This window comes from Poecilia reticulata, chromosome 6 (genome assembly GCF_904066995.2).
Source record: "Poecilia reticulata chromosome 6, P_reticulata-male-v2, whole genome shotgun sequence".
Classification (NCBI taxonomy): domain Eukaryota; kingdom Metazoa; phylum Chordata; class Actinopteri; order Cyprinodontiformes; family Poeciliidae; genus Poecilia; species Poecilia reticulata.
In genome coordinates, this window is record NC_088835.1 from 25,205,467 (window position 1) to 25,219,269 (window position 13,803).

At 40.8% G+C, this 13,803-nt stretch overlaps 1 protein-coding gene across 1 annotated transcript; it reads right to left on the bottom strand.

Annotated features, from left to right (window-relative positions):
• Positions 1-602: 602 nt before the first annotated feature.
• On the bottom strand, positions 603-9,989 carry epx (eosinophil peroxidase). Its single transcript, XM_008412090.3, has 17 exons — positions 9,597-9,989; positions 9,432-9,519; positions 9,281-9,371; positions 8,917-9,092; positions 8,631-8,763; positions 7,815-7,944; positions 7,520-7,726; positions 5,827-6,193; positions 5,590-5,750; positions 4,119-4,377; positions 3,869-4,039; positions 2,969-3,206; positions 2,686-2,897; positions 2,449-2,613; positions 1,837-1,920; positions 1,653-1,749; positions 603-931 (listed from the first exon to the last, which is right to left on the bottom strand). The coding sequence occupies exons 1-17, from the start codon at positions 9,603-9,605 to the stop codon at positions 874-876; spliced, it is 2,646 nt and encodes an 881-aa protein (XP_008410312.2). The 5' UTR covers positions 9,606-9,989; the 3' UTR covers positions 603-873.
• Positions 9,990-13,803: the final 3,814 nt, after the last annotated feature.

Sequence of the window (13,803 nt, forward strand, 5' to 3'; positions counted from 1 at the left end):
TTGAAAAGGAGGGTAGAGTAGCCAAAAATTGTCCTCAAGTAAAAGTAAAATGTCGCCGTCCAAGAATATTAATGAACAGTAAGAAAGTATTTAGTAAAAACGCTGCTCAAGTACTGAGTAACATCTGATTCAAAATGTCAAAGATATAAAGTTATGTGCAAAAAATTGATACACATGATTTCAAAATAAATTTTAAGCAACACTTCATAATATTACTCAAGAATAAGAGTGCCATGCAGTTAAGCTGCTCCCAAAAGCAATACTTCCTTCATGTGAAGTTTTACCAAAACATTACTCAAGTAAATGTAACTAGTAACTATCTGTTTCTGACAGTTTGATTATAGGTATTCCTTTGTCCAAAGTTCTATTGGTTTAATAAATAAAGCAAAATGACATATGAAGTTGTGAATTGGTTATCTCTATAGTCAAACATAAAAACAGTTTTGACTGAGTCAAGCGTGGCCAATATGGCGGACATGTTTGTGCTGCCTCTTCTTCTTCAGCCTGACAGGAAAACACCCTGGCCCACCGGTTGCTCAACAGGTTTGTAAGCGGTAAGCAGGCTCAGTCACACTAAGACTAGGAAATCTGTTTTTGGAGCAATCATTCCTGTAAGGTTTCCAGTTTCCGGATTAAAACGGCTTCTGTTTTCGTGACTTGTTTACACAAGCCGCGGGAGACGAGTACGAATAGTTTGGCCCGGGGTTTTATGAATGGGCGCCGTCGTAACATGGGGACAAAACGTGACATCACATGTGGGGAGGGGCTTACAATTAAACGACAACTTGTTCAAACACTTAGTGAAAGCATTATAAAAGGGGCAACATTTTCCATCAGAGTAGTCGGATAAATATCAAAACAAATTAAAAGGGGTCAACTTTTCTCCTGGCTACATTCAGCAGAGATCAACTCTTCAGACTTTGGAAAATATCTGCAAGAAACAAGTTAATTAGCATTAAATCAAAAGTGTACACAATATTTTAAACTGTATTTTATTATGCTTTGATGCCACAGACCAAAGTAGCACGCACTTGTGAAGTGGAAGGGAAATAATAAATGGGTTTCATCATTTTATATATGCAGCTACATTTTACTTCAATTACAGCTGGAAGTGTTTGGGGGAGTTCTGCCTGCTTTGCACATTTAGTCATTTTTGTCTCTTCTGTTTTGCAAATTAAAAAATGTTCAGCAAAACTTGATGGAGAGCGTCTGTGAAAAATAATTCTCAACTGGATTTAAGTCTAAACCTTGACATTTCAAGCTAGCAGGTTTTCTTCCAGGATTCCTTTTTAATAGCGCCATCCATCTCTATTTGTCTCCAACATGGTTTCCCTCAGCACAATATGTACCGCAACAGGAATAAAGTGTGTCCAGGTTGATGGAGAGACGTAGCTAAAAGGGTGGATTGTATTTTTTATTAGGTGATTTCTGAGGGAAGTTGATTTTTCTATAATTCCTGCAAACGTAACGGAGTAAAGCCCAATACATTCCTCACCTTTCAAATGAAAACCATGCATCCTTTTTTCCACCCACTTCACATGTGTTCACTATCTCGTGTTGATCTAGTAATTTGTTGTAAAAAAATAAATAAATAAATGAAAACCTTTGCGAGAAAAACTACATGAGAGCTTTCCCAACTTCTGCTAGCTCACCTTCGATAGCAGAACAGCAGCAGCACCAGGCCGGCTGAGCCGACCATCACCACCGTCACTGCAGCCACGATGGAGACCGCGGACAGCGGGGAGCGCTCTGCGTCACAGCGGTTTGGGATTAGAACCGACATACCTTCCTAACACGTGCAGAACTAGGTCCACGTTTTCATTGTTCTGAACTGACCTGAGCAAACGAAGGAGCCTGCCGTGTTAAAGCATTCCAGATGTTGTGGACAAGAAGGAATCAGATCCTCACACTCATTAATATCTACAAGAAAAGATTTTAACATATATAATGCATTGTATCAAACCAAAATGATACAGTGCAGAATTTTTTCAATGTATTGAAAAAAATTCCTTTTTTCAATACATTCATATCTAATTGAAGTTATATTTTAGTCCAGTTTTTATTTTTGTATTTAAAGAACTGAATACATTAAAAAAAAATCTACTAAAAAGAACTTATGCACTAAGCTATGACATTATTGTTACCTTTTCTCTGTAAAACAATCAATGATATTCTTTTTTTTTTTTTTTGCTCTTTAACACTGTTATTATTTTATATTTTAATCCATGTAACTATTTCAAAAATGGACTTTGTATACATAAAATTCTGCCTCTTAAAAATAAAGTTGGAACTTGCTGCCTGTCGTACTTCAATCCTCCATGTGAGGGCGTAATCTAACAACAGAATTAGACACAGCAGGGTTTTGAGGAAAGTATCAGCTTTGTTAAAGCGGCCTCACAAACATTCTTAGTGGGTTATGTGAGCCATTTGCAGAAATGCTTCTTCTACCTTGACACGTTGGAGGCGGGGAGCTCCACTTCTGGCTCTCTGCGTCACAGCTGATGGATGCAGAGCCCAGCAGCCTGAATCCAACCCGACACTGATAAAGGATCGTGGAGTTGCAGAGCAGAGAGTAGCCAGAGTGAATCCTGGGTATCGGGCCACAAATGGGATCTGGAGGAGACAAAAGTTTTCATTAAAATAAGCATAAAAATACAGATTTTCTTTTTTTCCTCACTTCCTCACCCGTGCCAGGCTCTTTCCAGGGGCCGAGGTCGAGATGGGGGATGAGCGGATGGGAACAGGCCAGCATGTCTTCAGGGCTCTCAGTGCGTGAAAACGGGTCCACAGGGACGCGGCTGATGTGGCTGTTGTCGCAAATGATGCGAGACAGGGAGACGTTGTGCAGGTGTCTCCTCTGGGTTCTGGAGAAAACTCCATTTCTCTCCCACCAGAACCTGGACGGACAAAAACAGATGAAACTCTCCACTTCTCTGTATAATCACTCTAAAGCTCTTTTGACTCCGACCTGTCCCCGTCTCTCAGTGCTCTGAACTGTCTGGTCAGGAGGCAGGACAGGAGCGGTCCCACTCGTCCTCCGGGAAGAGCCGGCTCAGATATGGCCCCGACCCACACGTCGATGTTATGCGGGGTTCCGTATAAAAGCTCGAATTTACGAGCCAAAGTGAAGTTCCCCAATATTTCGGCCAGATCTGACATCGTAGTGGGAACAGAGAGGTTACAGAACTGGCGCCATGAGCCGTACCCTGATGGATGAGAAGAGCATAAGATGAGAAGAATACATTTCAAACATAAAACAGAGACTTGTGCATGATTGTGGATTTTTGGTCGATATCCAATTTGCTGATAGACTAAAACCCATTTGACAGATAAAATACAATACCAATATTTTTTCCCTATATATGAAATATATGGCTTTATCTACCATGGAATTAAAATACTGCATTATCTTTGTCAATTTAGCCTGCTACCAAATGGAAATGATGTAACACTTTCAACTTGCATTATGTTTAATGTCAAATTTATTCATAACGTTTGCTCTCTCTAAGACAATACCAAGGCTTAAATTGTATAAATTTGAAGTTGTGCTGCAGGCATCATTTTTACTGGTTTGTCATATGAAAACAACACCTTTTATTTCGATGAGTTATTTTGACGGAATGGCCAACGTCTGATATTAAACTTTACAGCTTTTCTTTTTTCTTGATTTTCTTTTCTGTCTGTTCGAAATAAATAAAATAAAATAAAATAAAAATAAAAAATATATCGGCCAATAATATTGTGCATTTTCCAAGTGGGGAGATAGTTTTTCTCCTTACTTAGCAGTTTAAATGTTGACTAAACTTTTGCTTGCTTAATGTGACAAAGAAGCCAGGCTCTGTGTCTGTAAGGTGAGGAAGCTGGTTACCGGGCAGGCCATGGTCCCGGCCCCTCTGCAGGTTCAGGGCCCCGAGGTCCAGAGGCATCCCCCCCTGTGCCTGAAACAGCCTTTCTGTGAGCTCCTCCACCATCATCTGACCTGCAGTCTGCAGCTTGGCGGGAGACAGCAGCATGCCTCGCAGCACTGGGTCAATGCCACCTAAACAATAACCACAGGAGAGAATGAAATACAAACACTCAAACTTAACTGATATGGTTTCAGATAGGACCTTGGTTACCTTCCTGTACGACCCTCCACGAAGCAAACAGAGAGTGATGCAGAGGCAGAGGGGGATACTCGGGGTTAAAGGTGTAACCTGGACCCAGACGCGTCACTACTGGCTGAACAGTGACGTGAGCAAAACGGAACGCCGCCGTAGCAAACGTGTTGGCGATGCTTGGGTCAACGTCTGGATCGTAGCTCTGGTAGGGGGGCATCAGCTGGGACGTGGCGCTCTCACCAAGCACCCGAGGCAGGTAGTGCTCCCAGGTTAGGATCTGGGAAAAGGAAATAGAAAACCGGCTTGGAGCGATTCGGACGTGGATGAACCAGGTTTTAAAGAAGAGTATTGTGTATTTTTCCAAGTACTTGGCACCAATTTACAGCACAATCCAGTAACTATGTTGCCTTCAGTTGTTAAAGAAAATGCTGTATAAATTATATATTAAACATAACTTTAAAAAATTAGACTTTGTAATTTAACATTTTGAAATTGGTCTCTTAAATATGATTGGCATCATTTATTTGAGACTCAGTGAAGAATATAATGTTCCTTGTTTTTTGTTTTTTTTTATCTTATTTTTTTAAATATATTTTTATTATCCAGACACCTTGTTATGTGTCTGGATTAAAGATATGATATGATCCTAACAGTTTTTTATGGCTGTGTGACATTTGTGACTAAGTGAGTTCTGTGTAGCTGAACTGAATGTTTGGATGTGAAGTGTGCAGACGCCCAGTACAGGTGGACCTGCTGCAGACACCTGGTGGACCTGCTGCAGACACCTGGTGGACACCTGGTGGACCTGCTGCAGACACCTGGTGGACACCTGGTGGACCTGCTGCAGACACCTGGTGGACCTGCTGCAGACACCTGGTGGACACCTGGTGGACCTGCTGCAGACACCTGGTGGACCTGCTGCAGACACCTGGTGGACCTGCTGCAGACACCTGGTGGACCTGCTGCAGACACCTGGTGGACCTGCTGCAGACACCTGGTGGACACCTGGTGGACCTGCTGCAGACACCTGGTGGACACCTGGTGGACCTGCTGCAGACACCTGGTGGACCTGCTGCAGACACCTGGTGGACACCTGGTGGACCTGCTGCAGACACCTGGTGGACCTGCTGCAGACACCTGGTGGACCTGCTGCAGACACCTGGTGGACCTGCTGCAGACACCTGGTGGACACCTGGTGGACCTGCTGCAGACACCTGGTGGACCTGCTGCAGACACCTGGTGGACACCTGGTGGACCTGCTGCAGACACCTGGTGGACCTGCTGCAGACACCTGGTGGACCTGCTGCAGACACCTGGTGGACACCTGGTGGACCTGCTGCAGACACCTGGTGGACCTGCTGCAGACACCTGGTGGACCTGCTGCAGACACCTGGTGGACACCTGGTGGACCTGCTGCAGACACCTGGTGGACCTGCTGCAGACACCTGGTGGACCTGCTGCAGACACCTGGTGGACCTGCTGCAGACACCTGGTGCATGGCTCCGATGATCTTCCTGGCCTCCTGATATAGGGTCTCTGGACTCCAGTGAGGGTTGAGCTGGTGCAGCTCCTTCACCAGCCGGTTGTGCTCTCTCAGAAAGAGTGTGTGCAGCACTATCAGTCCCAGATGTTCATTGACTCTTGAATCCCCTGGAAAAAATATATATTTTTAAAGTTTTACCTGCATGCAAGTCTGCAGAATAATTCACAACATTCACTTGCTCACCGGCGTGAAAGCATGAAGTGGTGTTCTCCCTGAGTGCCGATCTGCTCGATGCCCCCGCGGCGGAGGAGTTACGGGGACCGCAGGGGTCCAGGTGAGCCTGCACCCGGGGCAGGAATGGCATGTACGGCAGCTCCTTGTCCCAATGCCGGGAGTTGAGGGCCATGGAGCCCAGAGGAGACGAGTGGTTCCTGAGAGCCGAGGCCAAGCCGGGGGAGCTGCCGTACACCATGCTGGCGTCGACGAAGGAGGTGATGGCGTTGAGCTGCTCCCGCTGGCGAGGAGGCAGGACTCCGTCATCACAGCTGGGAGCGGAACGGAAGAAAGGCATACAGCTCTGGACGCCGCTGCGAGGATCGGATAGCGGGATCTGAGAGGGAAATTATAATTTTAATGCTGCAGAGGAATCTGCTCCATGTTAATTCACTTCTAACCATCTAAACTGTTGAACAGTAGAAACTACAAAACACTGTAAAAGTGATAAGCACATTTATTCTTTAACTGTTATTAGTATTAGATGAGTTTACTTGATATGCACAAAAAATTGTGTGCCTCGTGAAATAAACAGCCTTGCCAAAGTATGCAATATTTTTCACATTATTTTACCACAGAAAAACTATTCTATATGTCATTGGGATTTTTTGACAGACACATCTAGATATTGGAATTTACTCCTCTTCTTCTTTGCAAACTAACTCATGTTCTGTAAAGGTTTTGTTTTCACAGTCATAGACAGAGCTGCACTCCCCTGACCAATCCGCTTTGCTTCTTGGTCTGCAACAAACCCTCTGAGGCGTTTGCACAACAGCAGGATTACACACAAAACGACTGTTCTTCAAGTGACTTCTGGTGGCACTGGATTGTTTAGGGGTAACAGAGTAAAGGTGGCTGAAAGCATTACTCCTAAGTGGAAGTAAAGCTCCACGTTTTGTGTTGGCTCTTTGGAACTTCCTCATTGGCTCATGATAATTTTTGCTAAATAAAAAGTGCAGAACAAACATTTTGAAAAATATAAATAATAACAAATGCAGATTTTAGCAGTTTTCTTTTTGTTTTTTGTATGTAATAAATCCAGCATTAAATTTCCACAACAGCACAAGTATCAGTACTACTTTTTATCATTATTGCATGGGAAACTATGTACTTTTGCTGTTTAAATTTTTTTTTTCAAACAGAATTCAATGAAGAAAATCTATCAATAATCTTTTTGTAAACATTTTTGTAAAAATGGCGATTCGTTAAAGATGACCACTGATATCCTACAGTAGGAATTCATTAAGATGTTTTAACTTCTGTTTTCACAAAAGATAAGGCGACTTTGAGGGAGTTTCATTTAGTTGGGCTGAGTGCAAAAACAGCTCCTTAGTTTGTGCAGACGCCTCGCCTAGAACATAAAACCAAAACATAGCAAAAAAAATGTGCCCTTGTTTAAGGCATCTATAAATGAATGTACAGCAAAAGATTCCAATGATTTATGGAGAACTTTACACCTTAAAAAGAGGAACAAGTTTCCTTTTCCTAACCCAGTTCTCTCAGGAGATACTTATCGCTGAGATACTGAGCGATAAATAGTTCCTTGTTGCACAAAAGCAGAGCAGGCATAATTTCAAAACGTTTAGTGATTGTACTCTAAAACTTCACATAACGCATCATATTAGAATTTGTGAAACAAATGAGAGGAGGGAGAGAAGTGCACCTGAATGGGGAAGCAGGGCGAGTCCCGGCTGCAGCTGCGGGTGCAGTCAGCGCCCGTCTTGAAGACGGACGTGCTGGGGCTCTGAGGGGTCAGCACCATGTCGTGGTCTATCCACTGACCCCAGTCCACCAGCAGGTGGGACAGAGTGGAGTCCACAGAGATTTTATCGTTGTGAGTAAACAGCACTTCCTGCGACACGAGCCTCACCTGGATGATAAAAGAAGATGGAGATTGATGGAGTTGGACACAAACAGAGGTGGGGGGGGGGGAGCGTGAGCTGCAGCGGGGCCCTTACAGGAGGCAGGCTGATATTATGGTAGGTGTGTTCAGGGTCCCAGCCTCTGGGCGTCCCCCACACATCCTCATATTCTGGAGGCAGCCAGCGGGAATACGGGATGTTTGCAGCACCCCATCTTGGATGTTTTCTGAACGGGAAGCACAACAGACATAATTTATTTAGATTTTATATAACAAACCAGCGTAAAAGTACTGCTAAATTCATCATCCGGAAATGGAAAGAGGATGGCACAACTGCAAATGTACCAAGACAACTCCACCTACTGAAACTGAGCAAAAGGACAATTCAGATGCAACCAAGAACGCTGGAAGAGCTGCAGAGCCACAGCTCAGGTGGGAAAATCCATTGACACTCAAAACATTTGATCTACAAAGTGGTGACAGTATCATGCAGTGGAGATGTTTTTCTTCAGCACTGACTGGAAAGCTGGTCAATGGAAACATGGATGAAGCTATAAATACAGGGCAATAATAAAACCCGTTAGTCTGGGGCAGAGGCTCATCTGCTCTAATACACAGCCTGAACTGCAATAAATCACTTTTAGATATTAATGTGTTGGGATTAGATTGAGCTGCTTTGCAAAGAGAAATAAAAAAATAAAATAAAAAACTCAATCTTTAAATGTGCTAAATGTTTTATCAGTAAAACATTTTGAAAAGAATGCATATTTTTTTCTTCCACTTCAGTCATGCGCTACTTTGTGTAAATGTTATCACATAAAATCCAACTAAACTATCTCAAAGTCTGTGGTTTTACATGTTAAAACGTAATTTAAAGGTTAAAGGATTATGGATGGTTTTGCGTATCTCTCACCTGTTGTTGCATTCGCCTGTGATGGACCTGTAGCGCTCAGACATGCAGTCGGTCTGACAGCTGAGGCTGTGCAGCTCAGCAGAGCAGCCCGTCATCTGCAGCAGATTCTCCACGTCTCCTTCACTCAAAAGCTCTAAGAAATAAACACAAACAGCATTTTATAAAAACCAAAACTTCCCTGAACCTCCCTTTAGGTTTGAGTTTCAATAAAATGTGCAACTGTTTAAACAGTAGATGCTGCACACGGTCATTTACTGAGCTGCAGGTTCAGAAATGTGTTTGGTACCATACGGCTTGGGCTGCATCATGGTGTTGGTGTAGACCATCTCTCGGATCAGCTCCACCGTGTTGTCCAGCAGCTCAGCTGCTCGAATGTGAGTCCGGGTTCTGGTTTCAATCTGTTTAAACTGGGCCAGCAGGTCACTGGGTTTCAGGGCACCTTCAGAAAAAGACTTCTTCACCCTGGAAATGTGATTTTTTTTCCAATGAGACTCTTTCAGCACTGCCAGCATGCCTAGGTGGGCCCCATGTGGGGAAAAGGAGGGCAGACCATATGGGATCCATGCATCAGCCCTCCTTTCCCCCACATGGGGCCCACCTAGGCATGCTGGCAGGGAGATTTATCTTCACCCATAATAAAGAGGTTTTACCTCTCAGACGTGTGGACATAAGCAGCATCAGTCAGCTCAATGGCTCTCTGAAGAGCCCGACGGACGTACGTTGAACCCAAATATGCAGTTTCTGAGAACAAAAGTGCAGTCAGCGCGGCTCTTTCTAGAAATAATCAACTAAAACTCCTACCTGAGCTGTTGCCAAATGCTGTGCTCATCACAGCGTGCTCCGGAAAGGCGACCAGTACAAGAGCAAGTCCAATTAGAGATGCTGACATCTGAAATGAGACATGTGGGTGACTCAAGCAAACTGCATGAGGCTGTTAGATAAAAAGCAGTAAAGAGAGAAACTCACTATGGGCATTCTGTAAGTCGTCAAATCTCAACAATGTTTGAAAAATGAGTTGTGATCACAGCAGTCCTCACTCGTACTCGTCCTCGGAGGCAGCGGGTGTTATAGTGTCGGGGTTTCACAGGCAGCGGAGATAACAGGTATGTGCAGAATCCCCTTATCGCTGCTTCTGGTGACAGCCAGACAACATCAAACGCCGGGCTCCCTACCTCCACCCACAAACCTTTCAAATCTGTCTTCTGGCCCACGATGAAAACCTTCTGTCAAACCAACATTTCCAATAAATTCCTGAACTGTACATTTCCCTCATAGCAATTCAGAGAGCAACACTGAGGCCAGAGCCCGAGGTTTTACTGTTTAATTAAATTTAGAGAAAAACGGTGTTTCACTGACAAAGTGCCTTGCAAAAGCCTGGACAACCCCGGAGCTTTTCCAAATTACTTTACATCCAAAGACTTCAATGTATTTTGATGGGATTGTATATTTTAGACTGGAGGTCTGCAACATTGTCAATTCATTTAGAGCCACAAACGAACGTTACATGGTCTTTTGGAAAAAAAAAAAAAATTATATATATATATATATATATATATATATATATATATATATATATATATATATATATATATATATATATATATATATATATATATATATATATATATATATAAGGGGATGCTTTGGTTTTGCACAATTCTTGAAGCAGAAAGTGTACATGTTGTAAATTTTGTGGTTGTGTTGGATAAGGGTAAAGCGAAGGGATGGGGATTGAGAGTTGTTGTAACTTTTGATTTTTGTAGCCTGCAGCTTCTGGCGTTTGATTGTCAGAGACCTCAGTTACCTTCTGAGGTCTCTGACAATCAGAAGACCTCACCTGGATGTTGTGTGGTTCAGACACCCAGGTGAAAAAAAGTATACTTTAGTATACTACATTTGAACATACTTTAGTATACTTTTATTGATGTACTTAAACTGTACTATTTTGGAACTAATTTTGTGCTTAGTATACTTTAATATACAAAGTATACTAAGCACAAATTAGCACTTACTACTCTGTCGGTAATAAAACCTCTGTCGGTTTTATTACCGACAGAGGAATTACAACTAATAGTATATTTTAGTATACTATACGTACTTTTTTGGAACAATTTCAAGTGTACTTAGTATACTTAAAGTATACTTATTAAATATCATATTTCAGAGCTTTATTATATTTTGAGTGTAATAATTCTTGTCTCAGAATTATATTAAAAATATATATTTAATATGCTTCAAATATATTTTAAATATACTATTAATATATTAGTAATATATTTAAATTACACTTAATTTTTATTTTTTATTTCCTGCTTTGATAATAAACTACAATTTTAATTACTCATGAAAGTCTTTATTCCTACGTATCTATTTTGTAAATGACATGCACAACTACACTACAGTACTTACATTGTTTTAGGCTAAAATTACATGGAAAGATTAATTACACAAGATGTCCAAGATAATTCAAATATTTTGTTTTATTACCGACATTTTAAAATTGTCCAATTTTACTCGCAACTTTATGAACTTTACATAAATTGAGTTTACACATCAAAAGTGAACACATGAACATGAAAATTTAAGTGTGACAATAAAACATGACAGAGAGGATCAACGACAGAACATTCCCGTTCACTGCACCTTACAGGAACCTACAAAAAAGAACAATAGAGCAATTAAACAGAGGAAGCATTTGTATTTAAAGAGAACAGAAAAATGGCAAATAAAAAAATAATACTTACAATTTTAAGACGTTGTGGACTCGCAATGTATGTGACAACATCAGAACTGATGATGATTGGGACTAGATGCCTGGGGTGGAAAAACATTTCTGGGTGTCTTCTTTGCCTCTTTATGTTGGAAGTAGAAAAAAAATAGTCAGCAATGTCATAGAATGCGTTGATGAATTAACTATGAAGCTGTTTTAAGTGTGGACTTAAGGAGACAAACTACCTTAAAATCTTTCCATCCATGATCTGAACACACTGATCCTTGCAGGGTGGTGAGGAGAGGCTGGTGGTGCTCATCTCCAGCAGCCATCAGATAAGAGGCAGGGTTCACCCTGGACAGGTCACCAGTCCATCACTGGGCCCTGACAGCCAACAAATAAAAAATAAATAAAATATAAATGTTAGATTAACAAGAAGAGAAAAATTCTTTCCAGTTATCTTTAAATCAAATCATGTTTATTAAGCACTTAGTGTTGGTAACACAGCAGTTTTTGTTGTTGAAAATGTAGCTAGCTCCTCATTGAAAAAACAAACTTACATCATGAAGACGATGTGAAGGTTCATCCTTAGAGCTGGTTGGTGATCTGGTGGAGCCAGAGCTTCTTCTGAGACAGGAAACGCTTTACGTTTTCTAACATCCGATTTCTCTGGCTTCCTCTTTCATCTTCATTTGTTTAGCTAGACTGCAAACATATGTTGAAGATAAAATCCTTGATGAAGTATCTTTGTCTTATGGAGCTTAATTAAAACCAGGTTAGTTTATGAATTCAAGTATATGTCACAACAAACAACCTCCATGCAGTTATAACATGAACCTCAATGATTGCTATAGTAATAATCATACAAGTCACAATAAAATTTATAAATTATTTAAGAAACCAACACTGCACTGTTTATAATTAAATGAAGATAATTAAATAAGCAAACTTACCACCAGCTAGCAACACTTAGCAGCCTTCGTCCTAGCAGGGTCCTTTTGTGACACACATTTCATTTCCATCGGTTGTTGTCCCGTTGTGTTGTTTAACTCAGACTAGGACGTCACCAGCTTGAATTTACCAAAATCAGTAATATTGTCAAGGCCCTCTACTTTTAAGGCAATATTATGCAAGTAAAAATGGCAAATTTGAACACCGTCTGTTATCTTCCCTGGGTTGAAGTTTTGTCTTCTCTTTATTATTATAAGGTTTTACATCACACATCTGAAAATTGATTGGGTACTTTATTAAAAATTACATCATGATTATCCTTTTTTTATTGTATGCAATTTTAATAAATTGCAAAAGATTATTAAGGCACTTAAAAATTCATACATATTCATTCATATTTTGTTCACTTAAAGTATACTTTTATTTAATATATTAAAAGTGTATTTTGGTACAATTATGTTTAAGTGTGTTTGAAGTACTAATTTCAAAATTGGTAAAAGTGTATTTTTAGTATACTTTAGATATACTTATAGTAGTACACTTAATAATTAGTATACTTAGTGTACTTTCATAAATTTAAGTAAGTTTGAAGTATACTAATGTATACTTTTTTTCACCTGGGCAAAGTTAAACATTGCATTGTTTTGTTCTTGTCCTGACATGTTCATGGCTCTTTCTCCTGTAGCTCATCCACTGTCTCCTGCGTTTTAGATATGGATTCATTTCCAGTTGAGGGATAGAGATAACATTTTCCTTGATAAAGGTCTGCTTTTTCTGCCTGATCACCTTGTTTTTCCAGAACTGTTATGTTTTTCAGTGGATGATTCTGAAGTCATGCAAATTGATGCTGTGGGGAAATTTTCTTCCAGGGTCTTCTTGACATCCTTACACTGAATTGGTTGTTTCTCTTCTGTCTGTCTCCTGTGTTTTAGAGGTGGATTCTTTTACAGCGATATGCAAAAAAAAAATCTTGCATATCAGTAGTCAGTATTAAACATGACATTTGCAAAGCTTGATATATTTTAATAACCTAGTCCTGCTTTAAACTTCTCCATAAGTTTCTCTATCTGCTGTTTCTTATTCATGTCTGTTTACTAATAAAATTCTAACAAACCTCAAGTCACCACTTTACATTGACTTATCGGATTAAACACAAATGCACATTTGAAAACTATGCAACCTTTTCTTTCCTCTGCACGTTCATCACAAAGACTCCCAATAAATAAATGAATAAGATGTAATGTAGCAAAATGTCAGAGCAAACCTTTGAAAGTCTCTGTACGTTTAGTATAATCGTGTTTGTGTCGTGCCTAGTGCTAATCTCATCATCCCTGTGCCAACAAAGACGGGAAGACGACGGAGGCAGGGATTCTGGGAAATAATGAGGAAGCTAAACTTGACATTAAAAAAACAGGAGGGAAAATCCGTAACGATATCAGTTAATTACAGTGGGAGTCTTCACTCAGCGACTTTGCCCATTTGGAGCCTTTGAAAGTCAAACGTGATGTGGTG

Coding starts and splice junctions, on each gene's coding strand:
- epx (XM_008412090.3), bottom strand. Junction 9,372..9,431: donor AGCATTTGGCAACAGCTCAG/GTAGGAGTTTTA, acceptor TTTTGTTCTCAG/AAACTGCATATTTGGGTTCA. Junction 932..1,652: donor CTGCTGTTCTGCTATCGAAG/GTGAGCTAGCAG, acceptor TGTTTCTTGCAG/ATATTTTCCAAAGTCTGAAG.